Genomic DNA, 24,553 nt, shown 5'->3' with positions numbered 1-24,553 from the left:
TTTAAAATGACTTTTGCAGAACAGGCAACTGTCATGACTTTGCAAATAAGTCTCTTTTGTATATGTCCATTGCTGTAGCAGGATAAGGTGAGGTGTACATTGGAATAAATTACCATTTAAATAAGAAACACACGAAAAAATTATAGAAAATTATGAACCCACCACCAATACTCCACTCCAACCTTGTTCTGTAGCTCTGTTGAAACCTTTGTTTCATACCCACCAATTTCAAGGGGTAGAATTAACTCTGCCAGTGGGATCATGATCCTGAAAATACATTCAGAGGCCCATTTATCAAGCTCCGTACAGAGCTTGTGGGCCCGTGTTTCTGGTGAGTCTTCAGACTCGCCAGAAACAACAGTTATGAAGCAGCGGTCTAAAGACCGCTGCTCCATAACCCTGTCCACCTGCTCTGAGCAGGTGGACAGAGATTGCTGGAATTCAACCCGATCGAGTACGATCGGGTTCATTGACACCTCCCTGCTGGGGGCGATTGGCCGCGAGTCTGCAGGGGCGGCGTTGCACCAACAGCTGATCCAATGAGCCAATCGGATTGAACTTCAATCTGATTGGCTGATTGCATCAGCCAATCAGATTTTTCCTACCTTAATTCCGATTGGCTGATAGAATCCTATTAGCCAATCGGAATTCGAGGGACGCCATATTGGATGACGTCATTTAAAGGACCAGCCATTTGTCGGGTAGTCGTCGTGCAGGAAGGATGTTCTGTGCCGGAGGTCTTGAAGATGGAGCCGCTCCTCGTCGGATGGATGAAGATAGAAGATGCCACTTGGATGAAGATGTCTGCCGGTCCGGATGTCCTCTTTTGCCCGGATAGGATGTAGACTTCTGCCGGTCTGGATGTCCTCTTCTGCCCAATCGGATGAAGACTTCGGCCCGGCTGGGTGAAGACGACTCAAGGTAGGGAGATCTTCAGGGGGGTAGTGTTAGGTTTATTTAAGGGGGGTTTGGGTGGGTTAGAGTAGGGGTATGTGGGTGGTGGCTTTTAATGTTGGGGGGTTGTATTTTTTTTTTACAGGCAAAAGAGCTGATTATTTTGGGGCAAAGGCCCCGTAAAAAGCCCTTTTAAGGGCTGGTAAAAGAGCCGGTTGCTTGGTAATGTAGAATAGGGTAGGGACTTTTATTATTTTGGTTTTTTTTTATTTTATTAGGGGGCTTAGATTAGGTGTAATTAGTTTAAAATTCTTGTAATATTTTTTTATTTTCTGTAATTTAGTGGGGTTTTTTTGTAATTTAGTTTAGTTTATTTAATTGTATTTAATTGTAGGTATTGGTAGCTAATTTATTTAATTAATTTAATGATAGTGTAGTGTTAGGTTTAATTGTAACTTAGGTTAGGATTTATTTTACAGGTAATTTTGTATTTCTTTTAGCTAGGTAGTTATAAAATAGTTAATAACTATTTAATAACTATTGTATCTAGTTAAAATAAATACAAAGTTGCCTGTAAAATAAATATAAATCCTAAGATAGCTACAATGTAATTATTAATTACATTGTAGCTATCTTAGGGTTTATTTTACAGGTAAGTATTTAGTTTTAAATTGGAATAATTTATTTAATGATAGTATAGTGTTAGGTGTAATTGTAACTTAGGTTAGTTTTTATTTTACAGGTAAATTTGTATTTATTTTAGCTAGGTAGCTGTTAAATAGTTAATAACTTTTTAATAGCTATTGTACCTAGTTAAAATATATACAAACTTGCCTGTAAAATAAAAATAAATCCTAAAATAGTTACAATGTAATTGTTAGTGATGTTGTAGCTATATTATGGTTTATTTTATAGGTAATTATTTAGTTTTAAATAGGATTAATTTAGTTAATAAGAGTAATATTATTTAGATTTATTTAATTAATATTTAAGTTAGGGGGGTGTTAGGGTTAGTGTTAGACTTAGGTTTAAGGGTTAATAATTTTATTATAGTGGCGGCGGGGTAGGGGGGGCAGGATAGGGGTTAATAAATTTATTATAGGTGGCGGCTGTATAGGGGGGGCAGGATAGGGGTTAATAGGTATTATGTAGGTGGCGACGGGGTCCAGGAGCGGCGGTTTATGGGGTTAACATATTTATTATAGTTGCGGCGGGGTCCGGGAGCGGCGGTTTAGGGGGTAATAACTTTATTTAGTTGCGGGGGGCTCCGGGGGCGCCGGTATAGGGGGTAGAACAGTATAGTATAGTGTGAGTGCTTAGTGACAGGGGTATCAATAAAGCTGTAAAAAAAGCCAAAGAGCAGCGATTGATGATTGATAACTATCACAGTCCACTGCTCATCGCCCCGTACTTGGTGCGCGGCTTTTTGACAGATTTATTGATAACTTTGGCGAGCGTATTCAGGTCTGCGGCGGCGATGTGAGGCGAGGTTAGGCGAAAGTATTGGGGCCGGCGAATGCAGGTAAGTAGACGGCTTCATAACTAGAGGCCTTAGTAACTAACTAAGCTATAAAATACTATCAATGCATGTTTAACGGACAGGCTTCAGCTACTGAAACACACTTCACAGAATTTCCAAACAGTATTCTTTAATATATTCTAAAGATGTAATTACATATGACATAAAATAAAATGATGCATACAGTATTCAAATACAAAGAATTACAATGGACTGTAATGGGTAACATGGACATAAATAGTAAAAGGGGGAAGGGGAGTACTTATTTTGAGACAGCCTTGCATACTGCAGGATGATTGGGAACTCTGTACTTTAAAAGGACATAAAAATGAAGCATCACATAATTTCTCCCCAGTAGACTAGTTATTAAAACTTATGTTAGTCTAGCCATGTGTTGCTATATTGCTACACTGGTATTTAGCTAAACTAAACTACAGCAAATAAGTAAAAATATCCTAAAGTAGGGAAAGTCACGCCCACCCAATATATATATATATATATATATAGAAGGTACAAATAAACTTATTTATGCAAAAAAGTAAACCAGCTTTAAATGCACATTTGTATGCACTGGGAATCAATATGATGTTTGTTTTTTTGTTTTAACTTTTCTGAGCAAAAATATTTTTTAAATGTTTAATTCCCTTTCTTTAAAATTATATATATATATATATATATATATATATATATATATATATATATATATATATATATATATATATATATATATATATATATATAGTATTCTTTACATTTTTTTGTAAATATACCTACAGAAGGTACAATCTAAAATCTGATTTAAGAAAAATATATATTGCACAGAGTGCTGCAGCACAAACCTTATAGTGTAGGTAGTGTAATGTGTTTTATGGTTTGCTAGAGACAAAATTAATCAGTCGCTTAAAAAATACACAAAATATGAACTAAATAGAAACACAACATAGTTTATGGTGAAGGTGTACAAAGACGTTGACATCTCTCAGGCGGCTGTGAGCAGCTAGATCAGTTGTCAATATACTTTACAAATCCTGCATCACAGACAGTGAGTGGTCCCAAGCGAAGCCTGAAGCAGCCCAAGGAGCCTGCCCGGTGCACGGTCGCTACAGCTCAGCTGCTCTGGAAGCGCCACCTTTTTCTACAGGAGGAAGAACAAGAGGCACCACCCCTTGTCTCTCGGCTCCCCCCTCCTCTCCCTCCCCTGTGCCTGGCTGTCACACACAGGGAGTGAGTCAGTGGATGCGCCGGGGAGCCTGACAAGGTGTTGCTGTAGACAAGTGCAAGTAAAGTCCCCGGGTGTGTGAGTGACACTAGTAGCATCATGATGGCAGAGCCCAGCGACTCCCCAGTACACAGCCAGCCCAGCGCACAGCCCGTCGGATGGCCCATCTGCAGAGACAGCTACGAACTCCAGGAGGTTATCGGTCAGTATCTTATATCTCACTACGCTGCTGGGTATCAGGACGTTAGGAAGCAGGATTCAGGCCTACCGGCATCCTCACCCCCACCCTGCAGCTCTTTCAGCTGTCACTGCGGTGATGCTAAACACTGCAATCCTCACTCTGCTAAGCAAAGTAATAAGGTACCACAGCTCAGTGCATAGGCCATGGTTACTGCCGTGACAGCTCCCTCTGGTCACTCTGCCTTTAAGAACACACCTACTTCACCATCTGGTCATTCAGCAGTCCCCTAGTCTCTGAGATGCTCGCTTAGGACTTTATGTCCTTGCAAATGCTCAGCTCTGACTCCCTTCATCACTTAGCTGGGATTCACCTTCCCCATGCTAAGCTCTATCTTAAAATCAAATACTGCTACTCACCTTCCCCAATGCTAAGCTCTATCTCAGCTTAAAATAAAATTCTGCTCTTCACCTTCCCCATGCTAAACTCTGTTTCATCTTACCATATAATACTGCTGTTCCCTTCTGATGCTAAACTCTGTTTCATCTTACCATATAATACTGATGTTCCCTTCTGATGCTAAACTCTGTGTCTGCTTACCATATAATACTGATGTTCCCTTCTGATGCTAAACTCTGTTTCATCTTACTATATAATACTGATGTTCCCTTCTGATGCTAAACTCTGTTTCATCTTACTATATAATACTGATGTTCCCTTCTGATGCTAAACTCTGTTTCTGCTTACCATATAATAGTGATGTTCCCTTCTGATGCTAAACTCTGTTTCTGCTTACCATATAATACTGATGTTCCCTTCTGATGCTAAACTCTGTTTCAGCTTACCATATAATACTGATGTTCACTTTCCCCATGCTATGCTCTATCTCAGTTTAAAATACAACACTGCTCTTCACCTTCCCCATGCTAAACTATGTTTCAGCTTACCATGTAATACTGATGTTTACCTTCTCAGCTAATCTCTGTTTCTGCTGATTTTACAATACTGCTCTTCACCTTCCCATGCTAAGTTTCAGATAACCATACAACACTGATGTTCACCTTCCCCATGCTAAACTCTGTTTCAGCTTACCATATAATACTGATGTTCCCTTCTGATGCTAAACTCTGTTTCAGCTTACCATATAATACTGATGTTCCCTTCTGATGCTAAACTCTGTTTCAGCTTACCATATAATACTGATGTTCCCTTCTGATGCTAAACTCTGTGTCTGCTTACCATATAATACTGATGTTCCCTTCTGATGCTAAACTCTGTTTCATCTTACCATATAATACTGATGTTCCCTTCTGATGCTAAACTCTGTGTCTGCTTACCATATAATACTGATGTTCCCTTCTGATGCTAAACTCTGTTTCATCTTACCATATAATACTGATGTTCCCTTCTGATGCTAAACTCTGTTTCATCTTACCATATAATACTGATGTTCCCTTCTGATGCTAAACTCTGTGTCTGCTTACCATATAATACTGATGTTCCCTTCTGATGCTAAACTCTGTTTCAGCTTACCATATAATACTGATGTTCCCTTCTGATGCTAAACTCTGTGTCTGCTTACCATACAATACTGCTGTTCACTTTCCCCAATGCTATGCTCTATCCCAGTTTAAAATACAACACTGCTCTTCACCTTCCCCATGCTAAACTATGTTTCAGCTTACCATATAATACTGATGTTCCCTTCTGATGCTAAACTCTGTGTCTGCTTACCATACAATACTGCTGTTCACTTTCCCCAATGCTATGCTCTATCCCAGTTTAAAATACAACACTGCTCTTCACCTTCCCCATGCTAAACTATGTTTCAGCTTACCATGTAATACTGATGTTTACCTTCTCAGCTAATCTCTGTTTCCGCTGATTTTACAATACTGCTCTTCACCTTCCCATGCTAAGTTTCAGATAACCATACAACACTGATGTTCACCTTCCCATTCTTAGCTCTGTTTCAGCTTACCATACAATACTGCTCTTCACCTCCCAATGCTAAGCTCTGTTTCAGTTTACCATACAACACTGATGTTCACCTCCCAATGCTAAGCTCTGTTTCAGTTTACCATACAATACTGCTCTTCACCTCCCAATGCTAAGCTCTGTTTCAGTTTACCATACAATACTGCTCTTCACCTCCCAATGCTAAGCTCTGTTTCAGCTTACCATACAACACTGATGTTCACCTTCCAATGCTAAGCTCTGTTTCAGTTTACCATACAATACTGCTCTTCACCTCCCAATGCTAAGCTCTGTTTCAGTTTACCATACAATACTGCTCTTCACCTCCCAATGCTAAGCTCTGTTTCAGTTTACCATACAATACTGCTCTTCACCTCCCAATGCTAAGCTCTGTTTCAGTTTACCATACAACACTGATGTTCACCTTCCAATGCTAAGCTCTGTTTCAGTTTACCATACAATACTGCTCTTCACCTTCCCATGCTTAGCTCTGTTTCAGCTTACCATACAATACTGCTCTTCACCTCCCAATGCTAAGCTCTGTTTCAGTTTACCATACAATACTGCTCTTCACCTCCCAATGCTAAGCTCTGTTTCAGCTTACCATACAACACTGATGTTCACCTCCCAATGCTAAGCTCTGTTTCAGTTTACCATACAATACTGCTCTTCACCTCCCAATGCTAAGCTCTGTTTCAGTTTACCATACAACACTGCTCTTCACCTCCCAATGCTAAGCTCTGTTTCAGTTTACCATACAACACTGATGTTCACCTCCCAATGCTAAGCTCTGTTTCAGTTTACCATACAATACTGCTCTTCACCTTCTCATGCTTAGCTCTGTTTCAGCTTACCATACAATACTGCTCTTCACCTCCCAATGCTAAGCTCTGTTTCAGTTTACCATACAATACTGCTCTTCACCTCCCAATGCTAAGCTCTGTTTCAGTTTACCATACAATACTGCTCTTCACCTTCCCATGCTTAGCTCTGTTTCAGTTTACCATACAATACTGCTCTTCACCTTCCCATGCTTAGCTCTGTTTCAGCTTACCATACAATACTGCTCTTCACCTTCCCATGCTAAGCTCTGTTTCAGCTTACCATAGCTGTTCGCCATTCTCATGCTAAGCTCTGTTTCCGCTTACCACACAATACTGCTGTTCACCTTCCCATGCTAAGATCTTTTTCAGCTTGCCATGCAATACAGGGGTTCACCTTCATATAATTAGTATGGGGCAATCTCCCAATATTTAACTAGTTATACATTCTGGATTTGCCCTTGCTTGCATAGCAAACCTTGGTTTACCTCTCTATATTTAGATGGTGCCCATCTCCATATTAAATAGGTGGGTCCATCTCCTCACTCATAGCCAGTCTTATTTACCAATTTGTATCTTTGCTCATATACTCATTATTAGTTCTACTTGTCCATTCATAGTTGAGATCATCTGCCTATTCATATCTGCATCAATTTTCCCTTCAATGGGTCAGCTCCTCTTCTAAAATATAACTTGGATTCTTTATTCTATATATAGCTGGGTATATTTTCCCATTTATAGCAGGAATTCAGCTACCTATATGCTGCTGAAGTTTACCACTTCATACATTGTTTAGACATAGTTTGTTATGGTTTATCTCCTCAGATAGCTCAGACTCATTCTCCCATGTGTAGTCGGGATGCACCTCCCTGTATAAAGTTGGTGGTTGCAAAAAGCGTTCATTCTCCAATGCACAGCTTTGGTCCTATTGCCCTGTTTAGCAGAGGTTCACATCTCCTTCCTAAATTCTTAGTCTGGTATAAGGACGGTCACTGTCACAACAGTATCAGATAGAATTTTGCAGCTAGCGTCTTGTCTTATTGGGTTACATAGCATGTCACACAATGATAATGGAAACCAAAGATCTTTATCTGTGACTGGCCCTTTTATCATGATTAACCTCTTCAGACAGTGGAACACATTTCACATCTAGTTCTCCTTTTACTCTACTTAGAAAACTGTATTGCATTGGCAAAGATTCCTTTATAATTGGTTATCCTAGTGTTATACTTGCCGTTAATTGTGTTTATTGTATTATGTGTCAGTATTACATTATTTAACAATTAATAAGGTTTGCTTAGTGTATGTGTTTGATACAAAAATTGTGTTCTGTCCTCCATTCTTTTCTTTTTTTTGCTGTAGTGCTTATATATTTCAGACTGTTTGAAAAAAAGTAATTTCATATTTTTAAATCTGGCTGGAAAAATGTTAAGCCATTTCGTCTCTTAATGAAACTGCACAGTTTCTTAAAGTATTTTATTTAAATGTATTTTTTTCTAACATCTTTGTAGTATTTTTTTGAAATATTGCATATTCAGCTTCTAGTTAAAATTCCCCAAAGAGAGTTAGACCAGATGCAGAATAGGCTATATATAGCTAGCATCATGCTTTACTGTTCAAACAGTAGTAAGAGGCAATTTTGCATTTATATTGATATATCTTGACTGCTTTTGTAACCTGAGAGTTTTTATATTTTTAGATGACGATGTTATCAACAAGCACTTTTTATATCTGTGTTTACCCTCCCTACAGTATCAGCTTGATGTTTTTATTCAGCTCAGCATTTTTAATGCAAATACTACTGTATGTTTTTTTTTTATATTTCTTAAAATAATTTGACTTGTAAGTTGTAAATTTTATTTTTCCCCAGTTACAACAACTAATACTATTCACTTCATAACAACCAATTCAGGAATTTCTGTAATGTTTTTTTTAAATATACCAATAGCATTGTAACTTTGCTGGTTTATAGTTTTAAATTGTATGCTAATCGTGTTCTATTGGGTTCTTAGATTGTAGACGTAAATGTATTAAAAAAAATGAAGAAAGAAAGGGTTAAACCCCTAAAAGATGCTTACTTTTATTTTGGGAGGTCTTCTAATCATAGATGCATTTTATTCTAAACAAAATTCTCATTGATCAACTGCTGTTAAGATAGAAATTTAAAGTGTCCATCAATTATCGTAAACAACCTGCTGACATGTAATTATTTTTTATTTTGGAGAATGAAAAAAGTGTATTACGGTTACTATATTTCTGTTTGAAATGTTAAAGTAAATATTATATAATTATGCTGTAAAGTCGGTGTTAGTCTTACTGTATAATTTGGTTTTGTAAGTGTGGAATGTCTAAACAGTTCCTTTAAGATATTTTGGTAGACTGGGATAAAAAGCAGACTCTATAATTTCCAAACTTAGTAGGCTATTTTTTTTATTTTATTTAGTTTCACAAATAGTGAAGTAAACTGTTGGATGACTCTGACCACTTCCTTTTGTATAACTACTATGGTATGTGTTAAACAGGAACTTGCACTGTAATTTTCTCTTCCCATTACCCTATTATAGGGTGATAATAGAACAGCTCTGTAGCCAAAAAATAAATAAATTAAATAAATAAAAACAAGAAGATAAATAAGCTTTTCTTGTAAAAGTTAAACTAATTTAGTAACGCACACTGTTTTATATATTTATTAGGTACAATTCAATTCACTTGCAGGAACATATTACAATACCATTATTCATATTAGCCTCATATAGTACAGAAGAAAACTTTGAATACACAAAGATTCTCACAGATTGACTGCAATGTACATTGCTCCTTAATTTATACTCAATCCTTAAAGCAGGGTTATCAAACTGGCGGCCCGCGGGCATCATGCGGCCCTCGACCTAATTTTGTGCGGCCCACGCCACCTCCATGAAAAATAATAATTATAATGTGCTTATTACTTAAATGGACACTGAACCCAAATTTTTTCTTTCGTGATTCTGATACAGCATACAATTTTAAGCAACTTTCTAATTTACTCCTATTATCAAATTTGCTTCATTCTCTTGGTATCTTTATTTGAAATGCAAGAATGTAAGTTTAGATGCCGGCCCATTTTTGGTGAACAACCTGGGTTGTTCTTGCTGATTGGTGGATAAATTCATACACCAATAAAAAAGTGCTATCCAGAGTTCTGAACCCCAAAAAAGCTTAGATGCCTTCTTTTTCAAATAAAGATAGCAAGAGAACGCAGAAAAATTGATAATAGGAGTGAATTAGAAAGTTGCTTCAGTGTCCCTTTAAAGAGCCAGTGCACTTACTGTTAGGGATGCGCATACGCTAAAACCCCTCAAGTAACATTGTTATTAAAAAGAAAAAGGCAAACACAAACACAGAAAAGTGTATAATGATTTACTTGACACATGCAGCACTTTTTTATATGTGTTCATTACTATGGCAGCACTGATTTCACGTATCATTTCTGTCCATTCCTTTTCATAATTTTCTCTTTAACTAAAATCACATACTTTATATTTGATAAATATATATTTTATATTATATACAACAGGTATATGTCTATCACTATATAAACAGTGGGTCGCTATGCCGACAGCACTGTGATCCACTATTTATAATGCAGAGGAAATGTTATACTATGCGCATTCGTATGCTAAACTGTGAGTGTGCCCGGAACAGGGCTGCTATAGAAAAAAATAGCACGGACTCTGTGGGAGAGCAACCCGATGGAGCGTGTGTCGCCTTCTTAAAGGCATTAGAGCGCATTTCATCAAGCCTGAGTTAAGGTATAGCAAATGCCACTGCTTTGTTTAGCAATGACAAGATATGTAGGTAGTGTGTGGCCCACGTGAGTTGTACTTGTATGGAAAATGGCCCGCAACTCAAATAAGTTTGACACCCCTGCCTTAAAGGGACATGTTCATCAAAGATAAGCTTTTATAGTGTTCACAGAACATGCAGTTTAAAGAAACTTTTTCATTTACCTGGTTCTCTTGGTGTCTTTTTCATATTGAGAAGCATACCTAGGTGGGTTAAGGAGCAGCAGTGCACTATTGGAGCTGGTAATTGGTGTTTATGCATATATGCCACTTTATATTTGATTACCAGATGTGGTCAGCTAGCTCACAGTATTGCACTGCTTTTTTTTTAGCTGACTTTAACTATGTGTTTACTCCATTTACCATGGTAAAACACAAATTGATTACAGTTATCTACAAAAATTCACCTAGGCTATAATGGTGTTTTTTCTTATTACCCATTACCCAGTTTTGCATAACTAACACGGTTATATTAATATACTTTTTACCTCTGTGATTACCTTGTATCTAAGCCTCTGCAGACTGCCCCTTACTTCGGTTCTTTTGACAGACTTGCATTTAAAGGAACACTAAACCCACATTTTTTCTTTCCTGATTCAGATAGAGAATACAATTTTAAGCAATTTTCTAATTTACTCCTATTATAAATTTTTCTTTATTCTCTTGCTATCTTTATTTAAAAAGCAGGAATGTAATGCATAGGAGCCAGCCCATTTTTGGTTGAGAACCTGGGTTATGCTTGCTTATTCGTGGATAAATGTAAGCCTCCAATAAGCAAGCACTATCCATGGTGCTGAATCTAAAATGGGCTGGCTGCTAAGATTTACATTCCTGCTTTTGAAATAAAGTTAGCAAGAGAACGAAGATAAATTGATAATAGAAGTAAATTAGAAAGTTGCTTAAAATGTCATGTTCTATCTGAATCATGAAAGAAAAAAATTGGGTTCAGTGTCCCTTTAAGCCAATCAGTGCTGACTCCTAGGTAAGTTCACAGGTGTGAGCACAATGTTATCTGTATGGCACACAAACTAACGCCATCTAGTTGTGAAACAATGTCAAAATGCATCCAGATAAGAGGCGGCCTTCAAGGGCTAAGAAATTAGCTTATGAGCCTACCTAGGTTTTTGTTTCAACTAAGAATACAAAGAGCCCAAAGCAAAATTGATGATAAAAGTAAATTGGAAAGTTTTTTTTAAATGACTATGATTGACACTATAGTTATATGCAAGCAATAGTGCAGAAAAAATGTAGTCTAGAATCTCTACTGGAAGTCTATTCCACAAATTGATCCCTTTATGTAAAGAAGAGTTTGGAAAATTGTGATTTGGAGGATCACTTTAGGAGACTTGTCCCTAGTCTGATAGAAGGTAAGGTGTGAGCTGAGGAAAGCTAACCTTAAAGCCATTCTCTGGGGTTGATTGATCTGATTGGGTTACGTTTTTGTGGTCTGACACAGCAAAACCTCTACTTGTGTGTTTAAGCTAAGCTGCTTTGTGTTTTTCTTTTGGTGAGCTGGGTTTAGGGCAAAAGTATATTGTATGATTCCTTTTGGGCATTTTTACTAGAATTATAGAGCGTACATGTGAAAAACCCCCCCAATAAAATATCCCATACTAAAGGAACATGAAAGTCAAAATGAAAGTTTCATGGTTTTGATAGCACATGCAATTTAAAGGAAGAGTAAAGTCAAAATTAAACTTTTATAATTCAGACAGGGCATGCAATTTTAAGCAACTTTCCAATTTACTTGTATTATCTTATTTACTTTGTTCTTTTGGTGTCCTTTGTTTAAAAGCATATCTAGGTAGCCTCAAGAGCAGCATTGCACTACGTGGAGCTTGCTGTTGATTGGTGGCTTCACATATATGCTTCTTGTCATTTGCCAACCCAATGTGTTCAGCTAGCTCCCAATAATGCATTGCTGCTTCTTAAAAAAAGGATACCAAGAGAATGAAGCACTTTTGATAATGAAAGTAATTTGGAAAGTTTTTTAAAATTATATTCTCTGTCTAAATGATAAAATGGAAATGTGGGGGCTCATGTCCCTTTAAAAGGCCATCATAGTGAAAAAAAATATGCTTTAATTTGTGGGGTTAATGGGACAGTAGAGTAAAAATTTGTAGTACAGTCTGTAGTGCTGTGTACAGCACATGAGCATAGTTTGTTATTCGTTTGGTTACTTAAAGGGCCAGTACAGTGAACTTTAAAAATTGCTATCATGTATATAAAAAAGCAGTAATATATTAAAAATATTTTTTAATGCCTTTTTTTTTTATTTTGAAGCTAACAGGACGTATATACTTGTACGCATGTTAAGAAAGCTACTTTAAATCGTCTTTTTTATGCAGCAAAAAAAATGACTGCCCACTGGCTGATAAACAGAACTCCCCACTGCCTTACTGATGGATAGTGAGATGCCTTGCAAGCATCTTTTTTTTTTATTGCTGTTTTTACGTTTACAACCCCGGCTGCCTATACAAATTTGATGATTCAGACAGCGCATGCAACAACTTTCCAATTTTCTCCCATTATCTAATTTGTTTTGTCCTTTTGTTATCCTTTGTTGAAAAGCATACCTAGGTAATTGCTGATTTGTAGATGCACATATATGCTTCATGTCATTGGCTCATCAAATGTGTTCAGCTAACTCTCAGTAGTGCATTGCTGCTCCTTTAAAAAGGATACCAAGAGAATAAAGCAAATTTGATAATAGAAGTAATTTGGAAAGTTGTTTAAAATTGTATATATACTCTATAAGAATAATGAAAGAAAAAAAATAGGTTTAATGTCCTTTTAAATATAGATTTGCAGGATCAATAGTGATAAAATAATGAATGAGAGTATGTACTTTTTCATTATAAGGGCCCTTTAAGACCTGACTTTCCAATTTATTTATGTTGTCAAATTTACTTTGTTTTCTTGGAATACTTTTTGAGAGCAACAATGCACTACAGGGAGCTAGCTGGTGATTGATTGCTATATATAAAATATATGCTACTTGTCATTGGCTCACCAGGTGTGTTCAGCTAGCTCCCAGTAGTTCATTGCTATGTGTTTAACAATTTGCAGGAGTTAAACACATAGTTACATGCATACACTAGTGCAATAATAAAATACATTAGATTATTTTCTATTTATACTTTTATATCCACTTTAAGGTCAGTTTTACCCTTTGCAAGTAAGGGAAGCCAAAAATGTTAGTCCATTAAAGGGTCAGATAGGGTATGCAATTTTAAACAACCTTCCATATTACTTTTATCATTAGTTTTGCTTTGTTCTTTTGGTATTCTTTGTTGAAGACTAAACCTAGGTAGGCTCATAGGCTGATTTCTAATCCCTTGAAGGACACCTCTTATCTCAGTGCATTTTATAAGCTTTTCACAGCTAGACATTGCTAGTTCATGTTTGCCATATGTTAGATTGTGTTCACTTCCGTGGAGTTATGCATGAGTCAGCACTGATAGGCTGAAATGCAAGTTTGTAAAAAGCACCGAGATATGGTTTCAGTCGGCAGAGGCTTATATACAAGGTAGTCACAAAAGTAAAAAGTGTTTTAATATAACAGTGTTGGTTATGCAAAACTGGGGACTGGGCAATAAAGGGATTATCTATCTTTTTAAACCATAAAAAAATTAAAGTAGACTGTACCTTTAATAACAGCATATGACAAGCTGAAATTTCCTAGTGGGCTGTAGACTGAGCACAAATTATTGTTTTGTTTCCCATTGAAGCCAAGAAATGGTCCACTGTCGTAATTTGGTTTGCGCAAAATGAAAAATCCAATATCCTTTAAACTGCAGACTGTTGTTAAAGGGACACTGTAGTCAGAAATAAAATGGCAATCACACACGAGTATACATATTAATCAAGCATTTTCTAATGTGGATTCTGTATTAAATATGTACCGTTGTTAAAATATCTATGTTTAAAATAATTAATTTTTCCAAACCCACTCTTTTGTCAGCCGTTACGGATTCCCAATCTGGGCTGACAACTGCAGTTGTAAGATGGCGACTCCTAGACGCGTTACGCATGCGCGAGTTAGTGCAACATTACAGGATACGTCACCATAAATTAACATGTCTGAATCACTGTATATATCATATCTCAATGTTTGAAAGCTGATATTGCCTTTAGCGATGCAAAAGAGGACAGCTAGCATTGCAATATATTGTAGAGTAGATTGGCTTGAATACCTATAGAATCGATCGAAATTATAAATGCGCATGCGTTTTTTTTTTTCAGGTTCGCTATGATGTCGGCTTGATTGCCACAATATGCACATGCGATAGGAATTAGATGGTATTGCGCATGCGTTTAATACAGATAATAGATTTAAATTATATGCAAAAACATGAGATCCGATTGGCGGTTTTGTTAGCCCTTAGACGGCCCAGATTTGTGGGCTGGATGACGTGATGTCATTGTAATAAAATAAAATATAATTTTATGGAAAAAGGGAGCTTCCTTTGAAACAATAAGAAGGTAAATTACATTGCTATTATAGTTTATATGTAAAATGTTTGTTCCGTTTTACAATACAAAAAAAAGTTAATAATCCTTTAACTTTTTTTAAACATAATGTAACTGCATGCTCTAACAAATTGTAATAATTTAACCTTTTTTGTGCAAACATTTTTATCATGTTATTTTCCATTTTAAAAACTAAGACATTTTGATGCGGCAGAAGCTCATGTTCAGAAAATAAAAATAAATAAATGAAATTTTATTAAAAAATAATAGTAATAAGAACTTTAATCATTTGAAAAGTGTTGTAAAACATTAAAGATATACCTTTTTGTATATTATGTTTATTAGTAAATGTAAAACGTAATACCGTGATAACATTTCATTTAGGTAATCAAGGCATGTCTGTATATTTTTACATTTATGTGATACCATTTATGAATAAAACTGTAATTTAGAGTTCATTATTTTATTTTCATCTTAACAAGAGTTCATTGTACAATACCATATATACTTTAAAAAGTTTAATTAAATTAACTTTATATTTATATCCAAATCACTATAAAAAAAACCCATATACGTTCTTAATTACACTTACCTGATAATATGTAAATAGACTGAAAACTTTTGGTTGTAGATAAAATTACAATTTATCTTAAATTATATAATTAATTTGACACATTAACTTTAAAAAATAAATTAACCTATTTTATTAATTATTAGACATGTGCATTTGTCAGCTGTGGAAGAAAGTGGCCACTCGCGGCCTTCGGATCTTTTCGGAATAAATCTAGCTCCGAAAAGAGCCGAAGACTGCGAGCAGCCACCTTCTTCCACATTCAGCACAGTTATGTTTTATTTATATTATTTTATTCCACAACAAATATTTTAAACATTATGCTGCCAAAGAATATGGGCTTTTGCTTGCATGCGCGGCCTCAATCAACTTGTGCTACTATAAGTACAATCCCTGCAAATTTGATAGTTTGCCCGTGAGTGTACAGCTAGCACTAAAGGTAGCACTGAGCATGGGATCTAGTGCATTGTTTTTAGCTATTAATTATTAAAATATAAATTTACTATTTAAAGGGAAAAGTGTTTTATAACACCAATGTGTACTAATCAATTATATTTATAAGGGCAAATAAATGTGACAATTGTACACTGTACACAATTAAAATAAAATAAACCTGTTTGTTAACAGTTAGAAAAGAAAGTCCTTTGTATAAATATTAGCAACTGGATCCGTCTTCTTATTCCTTTAAACCTTAAAAGAAAAGAAACGTTCAAAGTGCAGCTGTATAATTACACTGTTATTCAACAAATGGACTGGTACTCACAATGGATAGAGCTACGTTAGCTAAGTATTGCGCTCAATAAAGATGAAGCTCAGGAAGAACTGTTTTCAATTTATTGCCACATGTATAAAAACAATACACAAATCACTCTGGGGTCAGGTTACTCTACAAAACACATACTGTGTACCTTTCCAGCTTTAAACATTTAAATTGCCATTATAACGACAATGTATCAGCTAAGTTTACAGGCGTGTCTGTTACTGGTAATAGTACGCCCCTCCTTGTGGCGTAATAGCTTGTGACGTCTGACATACGTTTCGCCAATAAGCTTTGTATTTGAGTAACATGACCCCAGATTGATTTATGTATTGTTGTTATACACGTGGCAATAAATTGGAAACAGTTTTACCTGAGCTTTATCTTTAATGAGGGCAATACTTAGAGCTAATGTGAGTACCAGTCCATTTATTAAATAACAGTGTTATTATACAGATGCACTATTGTCACATTTATTTGCACTTATAAATTTACTTTTTGTCCTGAGTTTAAACTTGAAGAGGATTTTTTAAATATTTTTTTTCTTTCTTTCCTGAATAGGCAAATGTTTTCTTGTCAGCTTGCTTATGAGCAAGTGAGAATTAGTAGGGAGTACACAAGTGAAACTGCGCTATTAGTATTCATTTAAATGTAAATAGCATTTCACTTTTTTATGACAATTATTTTGAAATTGTTTAAATGCTGCTCTTTCAGATGAATAATATAAATATCATAATGACATTGTCTCTTTAAAGGGACAGTCTACTCCAGAATTGTTATTGTTTAAAAAGATAGATAATTCCTTTTATTACCCATTCCCCAGTTTTACATAACTAACACGGTTATTTTAATATTTTATTTTACCTCTGTGATTACCTTTTTTCTAAGCCTCTGCAGGCTTCCCCCTTATTTCAGTTCTCTTGACAGACTTGCAATTTAGCCAATCAGTGCTGACACATAAATAACTTACGGGAGTGAGCACAATGTTATCTATATGGGACACATAAACTTGTGCTGTCTAACTGTCAAAAACTGTCACAATGCATTGAGATAAAAGGCGGTCTTCAAGGGCTAAGATATTAGCATATTAGCCTACCTAGGTTTAGCTTTAAACAAAGAATACCAAGAGAACAAAACAAATTTAATGATAAAAGTAAATGAGAAAGTTGTTTAAAATTGCATGCACTGAATCATGAAAGTTTAATTTTGACTAGATTGTCCATTTAATTCTATGGCTTCCATGTAGGCCTTTAATATAGGGCATGTCAACTGATTGCATAGGTGGCAGATAAGGGGTAAACACAGATTACTTTGGCAGTTTAAAATTGTCGATTTCATCTAATCTGGTTAAAACCCACAGTTATAGTGTCTCCTTGATAAATCATTAAATAATATAAGGTATAGCATTTTAAAGAGAAGACATTAAGAAGAAAACTGTCATTTTACTTTCATCATCCATTCTCTGAAACGCATAAAAAGATATATCCGTGCCTTAAAAACAATCAAGAATAAATACAGAAAGAATGTGAATCTTTACTGAAAATCAATTTCTTTCATTGCCTTGTATAATGCTCAAATAAAGACTTTAAATATATATCAGTATCAGTATTATAAAAGCTTTGTCCATTTGCTGCGTTATTATTAAGGAATGTTAACTATCATATTCACCTAAATATTGTGTTCCTGACTTAAAGGGTCATTTAAGTCTGTTTTTTATTTATGCATCAGGAATTAATCATTGTATTAAAAAGATCTACAGACAAAATAATGTATTAAACATGTTAAACAGTTGTTTTGTTAGAAAATTATGAATTACAGATCAGTAAACTTGTGCTTTATCTTGTGGAACACACAACAATTTGTAATGGTTGCCCTTCAAAATCCCAGAAAAGGTACAATACAAATAAACATAGAATTGTTGTGCAAAGAAGACGTTTAAATAATTGTGACGTTCAATAGATATGTGTATATATTAACACAAATGCATGAAAACATAATATTAAAATCATGTTAAAATTAGATCAAATAAAGGATAAAAGTCCCATAACATTCATATCTTGTGTGTTCACTCCGTTATTCTCCTTCTTTATGTTTATTTAATATGGAAGGAAAACCTGGAAAACAATAAATGGACAAACGAAATTACAAATGTGTCATAGAAATTTGTATTTTTTACTTGGTGAGTAAATTTACCACCAGTGGCTTAAGGCTGTCTTATCTATTTCTATCTATCAATCTATATATCTCTATCTATCAATCTATATATCATCATATCTATCTGTCTGTATGTCTGTCTGTCTATCATCTATCTATCTATCTATCTATCTATCTATCTATCTATCTATCATCTATCTATCATCTATCTATCTATTATATATCTAATAATATCTATCTGTCTGTCTGACTGTATTTCTTTATCTACCTAAATAACTTGCTTGTGTAGTCTGTAAACAGAGCAAATGCTGTGTGCATTAAAAATACTGTATTTAAGGTTTTCAGAATTTGAAATTGGATGCATTATGAACTCAAAGTAGTAAAGAAAAAGTATATTCAGTTGTTTAAATATTTCATTCTAATTATCCTTTTTGATTGCTTTTACCTAATATAAAACTTGCATTCTAGTCTCAGAAAAAAATAACTTGTACAGGTAGCCCTCAGTTTACGCCGGGGTTAGGTTCCAGAAGGAATGGTTGTAAATCGAAACTGTTGTAAATTTAAAACCCAGTTTATAATGTAAGTCAATGGGAAGTGAGGGAGTTAGGTTCCAGGCCCCTCTCAAAATTGTCATAAGTAACACCTAATACATTATTTTTAAAGCTTTGAAATGAAGACTTTAAATGCTAAACAGCATTATAAACCTAATAAAATAATCACACAACACTGAATATATAACTAAACTAAGTTAAATGAACAAAAACATTTGCTAAACAACATTATAAACCTAATAAAATAATCACACAACACAGACTTCACTTGCATTTTTCTGCAAACAGTTCTTTCTATGCATTCTAATCTGGACTGATTGATTTATAGACAGGAAGATCTTGTTCCTTTGAAATCTGCTCGATAGCTCAGGTCTGGTTAAACTGATTAATTTCAGCTTGCTTGGCTTTGCTGCAACACAAGCGGACAGCTCCACCTACTGGCTATTTTAATCAATGCACTGCTTCTCAATGATTTTCAATAGCAGTCACATGACTGGAAAAAAAGGTTGTTATTCTGAAACGGGGCAAATTGAACCGTTGCAAACTGAGGGCCACCTGTATTTGAATTTATTAGGCTGCAAGACATTTCAGCAATAAATCCAGGGCATCTGGATTTCCTACATTTGGAGTAGTTAAAGGGATATGTTCAGACAGTTTCCAATTTACTTCTATTTTAAAATGTTCTTAGTTCCCATGATATTCTGTGTTGAAGAGATACCTAGGTAGCTGTCTAGAGCACTACATGGCAGGAAATAGTGCTGCAATTTAGTGCTCTTGCAAATGCATAACATTCTTGCAAAACTGCTGTTATGTAGTGCTCCAGAAATGGGTGGGCACCTAAGCATACATCCCTGCTTTTTAATAAAAGATACTAAGCAAACGGAAAATAAATTATAATAGAAGTAAATAAGAAAGTTGTTAAAAATTGCATGCTCTGTCTGAATCATTAAAGGGACACTGAACCCACATTTTTCTTTTGTGATTCAGATAGAGCATGTCATTTTAAGCAACTTTCTAATTTACTCCTATTATCAAATTTTCTTCATTCTTTTGGTATCTTTATTTGAAAAGCAAAAGTGTAAGTTTAGATGACGGCCCATTTTTGGTGAACAACCTGGGTTGTTCTTGCTGATTGGTGGATAAATTCACCCACCAATAAACAAGTGCTGTACATGGTTCTCAACCAAATATTGGCTGGCTCCTTAGCTTAGATGCCTTCTTTTTCAAATAAAGATAGCAAGAAAACAAAGAAAAATTGATAATAGGAGTAAATTAGAAAGTTGTTTTAAATTACATGCTCTATCTGAATCACATATCCCTTTAAACAAATACTGAGCAGAAGTTTTCAGAGACCAATATCTAAGCAAAAGTAGCAAAGTAACAGTGTGGAAACTTCATTAGATTAATGCGTTGTTTAATATTTTAACTGCCATTGATAGATACTTATTAATGTTGTGAAACCTCAGCAATATAGTTAAAATCAACATATACGCCATTTTTTGTCAGTATTCTCCTGGTTGGTGACTCTTATAGCTGATACATCACATTCTGGTATATGGTCTTTATTGTTTTAAGGAGCAGAGGTATTTTCCTGAAAGACCTTCTGCCTTATGTCTTCATATTGTTCAAATACAATTTTCATCTTTCGTGACTCTCTGCAATGAACTCAAAGAGAGGTGAGTTTCATATATAATTATTTATAGTTTATACCCATGAAAGAAATATGCAAAAAGCAATAGTATGCACTAAAATTATTCTTTACTTTACTCAATAGGTGGAAGAGAGTTTCTGCATCCTCTGTCTACATGGCTGATTGAAGTCTGCTGATGGTCATTTTGGACAAAAATTAACTGTGAACAGAAGCTTAAGTAACCACTAACTTCTCAGAAAGCAAGTTACTTTATTAAACTAACAAGTAAGTCTGGAGCAGCAAACAATATTTCGGAATGTTTGAAAACATTCTGAAGTAATAGAAGATTCTCAGCATAGGTAACATATGGACTCCTGCACCTATCACAGAACTTGGTGGATATATCAGATTGCTGTCTTTGGACCTGCAGTTGTTCACTTTGATCATCATCTGATCCTGCTACCAAAAAGAACTAGAACATGCTGATATAGCATTAAAGGAACTTGCTGTCTGCCCTGTTCTGCACCACACATCTGTCAGGCAGTCTAGTCTGTGCCTGACTAAAAACTTTAAAATGTTTACTAACATCTTCACCTTCCCTTGCTTGACATTCACTAGATTCTCATCCCTCACTTGCGCATCTCTTAATCAGTCACCCATTCATGCAATCACACTAGTAAATAAAACCTCAGTTTATGACATGTGTGTACACATCATTTTTATATCAGTAAATACTTTAAAGACATCTTCATAACATCCAAAGAAAATACCTGCAGTCATGAGTATTCTGCTGTTTATATGTTGTTTTTTTGTATTTGAATGATATTAAGAAGTGATCCTATTTGTTGAAATGTAAACTGTAACATACGAGAATTTAGAAGACAATGAGCAAGAAGCCTTGGTTTACAATGCAAAAATGTTTAGTTTCTTAGCACAATGGTAAGATTCTCACAAATCTTTTTAAATTTTTTATGTAAACCAATATGAAAAAAGAGTTTTTGACGGATTTTTGAGGGGTCTCAGTGTTAATTACCTGATTATATATTTTTTGAGATGGTCCCAATTTTGAAATTTTTTTCACGTCTGAGTTATGTAGGTGAAGTTCCTAAGGGCTCCAAATAAAAACGAATGCTCTTTTTAATTGGAAGTTTGTTACTTTCAGATTATCAAGTGTTATCTATATCTATCAAGTTGTGAGATATGTGGAAAGGTTTTCTGAGCCACACACATTTCTCACTATTTTTAATGGCAAGAGAGTGTGGCATTTCACTTTTTGCACAGCTTTGTATAGCATTAGCATTTTATTCTCCTGTCCCTTGTAAAAAAAAAACAACAGCATTGTGAGTAATACATATACACTGTAATGGTATAAAAAGATGCTCCTTTTATGCATACTATATACTGTGTCTGAACCAAGGATACACTTTCAGATATGTGATCTTATATTACCATTATTTTTATGCAAAATTAACATAAACATATACATATGCATACAATATACACTGTCTCAGTTCCTCTTCTCCCTTTTTCATCCCCTGAACCCCCTTAGAATGTAAGCCTATGAGCCCAGCTGTTCTGTAGATCACCCTCATTAGAGCTGATTTACAACAGTGCAACTCTTGGCAGAGCCCTCTATGCATTGGTCTCCCTTAATTGCTACCTTGCATATCATACCTATGTATAGGCTGTATAGGCCCTGCGGAATCTATTGATGCTCTACAAATAACTGTTAAAGTGCAGGTATCTGTCTGGCAACATGATACAATGATGCCCTTGTATAATTGCACAGATTCAGAATTTTAATTTACATCAGTAGATACTTATAATAATAATAATAATAATAATAATAATTATTATTATTATTATTATTATTATTATTATTATTATTATAAGTATCTACTGATGGAAATTTAGGAAATTTAAATTCTGAATCTGTGCAATTATACAAGGGCATCATTGTATCATGTTGCCAGACAGATACCTGCACTTGTGCAACAAAGAAACACACTTATATCTAGCCAAATTGTTGTTGTTCTATATAATATTTCTGGTTTTATTAATAACGTCTATAATTCTTTGTATTCAGCCAGGCAAACAAGGAGAAGCACACTATGGCTTTTTATATGACCTAGATACTTCTGCATGGCAGCAATACTACATTTAACAGACTAGAAGGAGCTCCTATAAAATATCTGCATTTAACAATCCTCCATATTTATTAGACCCCTCTTAAGATGGCATTGGTGCAGTTGTTTACATATTTTTAGCATGTCTTTTTCTACCTCAGATATACATTCATTTAGAATAATAGGTCACCCTAAACTGCTTAGGTTCATGTTTGATACAAATAAATGTGTATGTGACTCCAGTTTTAACTTCTTTGTATAAATAACTTCCATAGCTCCAGACCTTCTTTGACAGCTTTAATGAATATTAATTTGTGATGTGAACAACTTGCTTGAGCTTATGCAGATGGAGTCCCTTGGTGCTTTAACACCTGTGCAATTCTTTAAGCAACTTTTGCTTAAAAACCTGTTGTGTATAATTTGTTAAAAAAAAGGAGCAAATCTAAAATCCTCATGTGACATATGGAATAAGTTTTTAAAAATTAGCTCGTGTGGTTGTGTTTTAGGAAAAACATTGATTAGAGTTTCAGTGAAAGGACCTAACTTTTGTATCATTCAAGCATTATAAAAGACTCTAATCTTTAACAGAAATAAAAGTGGAAAAATAAAATGTTCTAATAAGTTAGAGTATTGTATTACTGCACTTTTACCTGTCTATAACTGCAAAAGGGTTACACATATAGTTAGTCAATGCATCCCTGAGACCTAGCTGTACTCATCTAGTAAGCCAATTACAAAAAGCATATGTTTGTAGCCACCAATCACCAGCTAGATCTTAGTAATGCATTGCTGCTTCTAAACCTACCTATATATGCTTTTTTAACAAGGGACACCAAGAGAACAACATAAATTAAAAATTGAAGTTAAAAAGACTCTTAAATGTGTATACTGTATCCCTTTAAATGCATTAAAACATATTTCTTTATTAGTGTTCACATATGAGGTCAGCTCTACCTCTGAACAGATGAAGAGGAATGGGTTAGTATCCACACCAGAAACTTTGAAAGATCAGTCTGCCATCAATCTATTATATGGCTGTCTATCTATCTGTCTTTCTCAGTGCCAGAGCTTTTGTTCAACCTCAAATACCCACTCAAATGTAAAAAAAAAAATAATTTCCTGATTTCAGCTACATGCAAGTACAGTTGAAAAAAAATGACTGCACCAAAGTTCTCAAGAGCTCTTCATTTAAAAACAGAATGTGAAAAAGGTGTGACAGGAAGAACAACGTACTTGTTTCTAGCTTATTATGAGAAAGTTAGATCTTCAGACATCTCATCTTATCTAAATGATAAAATACCGGTATTTATCCTTCTGATGAAGAGGTAATAATGTTCTAATACTCCTCCAGCTAAAGTAATGGTCATCAGAATACTGTTTTTCAGAGTAATTAGACAAAGGAATTATTCTCATAGACCATAAAGCAGGGCTAAAAGCAAATCCAAAGGAGGTGCAAGATGTCTGTGTGAAGGGCTCAGAACCCGGGTATCTGAATTGATCAGTATAGATTCACCTATATGATTTTCAATATAGTTAAAATAGCTGAAAAATCAATGAACACGTGCTTAAACATTTTGGGAAATCATTTACGCAAGTTTTATGACATCACACATCTTCAAGAAACCTGTGTTCTCTTGTCCTTTGACTATCACAACCTAAACTGGTCTTGCATGTTAGCATAGGTGGAATAAGTCTGTAGAAATGAAGTTTCCTTCCTATTTTGGAAGTTTCCATAGATTTTACTTCTTTAGAAGCTGATGTTAGGCTTCTCCCTTGTTTTTTATGTGTGGTGGCCTGAACCCAATAAAAGGAGCGAGTGAAACTGCGTGTTCTGGGGAATGAAAGGGTTACCTCACCAC

The 24,553-nt window shown here is 35.0% G+C and overlaps 1 protein-coding gene across 1 annotated transcript in view; it reads left to right on the top strand.

The window, feature by feature from the left end:
* The first annotated feature begins 3,628 nt into the window (after positions 1-3,628).
* The window catches only part of STK39 (serine/threonine kinase 39), a 1,002,247-nt gene continuing 981,322 nt past the window's right edge, over positions 3,629-24,553 (top strand). Inside the window, exon 1 of the mRNA XM_053698395.1 lies at positions 3,629-3,834. Coding sequence (XP_053554370.1) covers positions 3,732-3,834 — 103 coding nt within the window. The 5' untranslated portion in view covers positions 3,629-3,731. The remainder of the gene's footprint in view (positions 3,835-24,553) is intronic.

Source organism: Bombina bombina, chromosome 1 (assembly GCF_027579735.1).
Source record: "Bombina bombina isolate aBomBom1 chromosome 1, aBomBom1.pri, whole genome shotgun sequence".
NCBI lineage: Eukaryota > Metazoa > Chordata > Amphibia > Anura > Bombinatoridae > Bombina > Bombina bombina.
The sequence above is the reverse complement of the archived record's forward strand: the minus strand, read 5'-3'. Positions and strand labels throughout refer to the sequence as shown.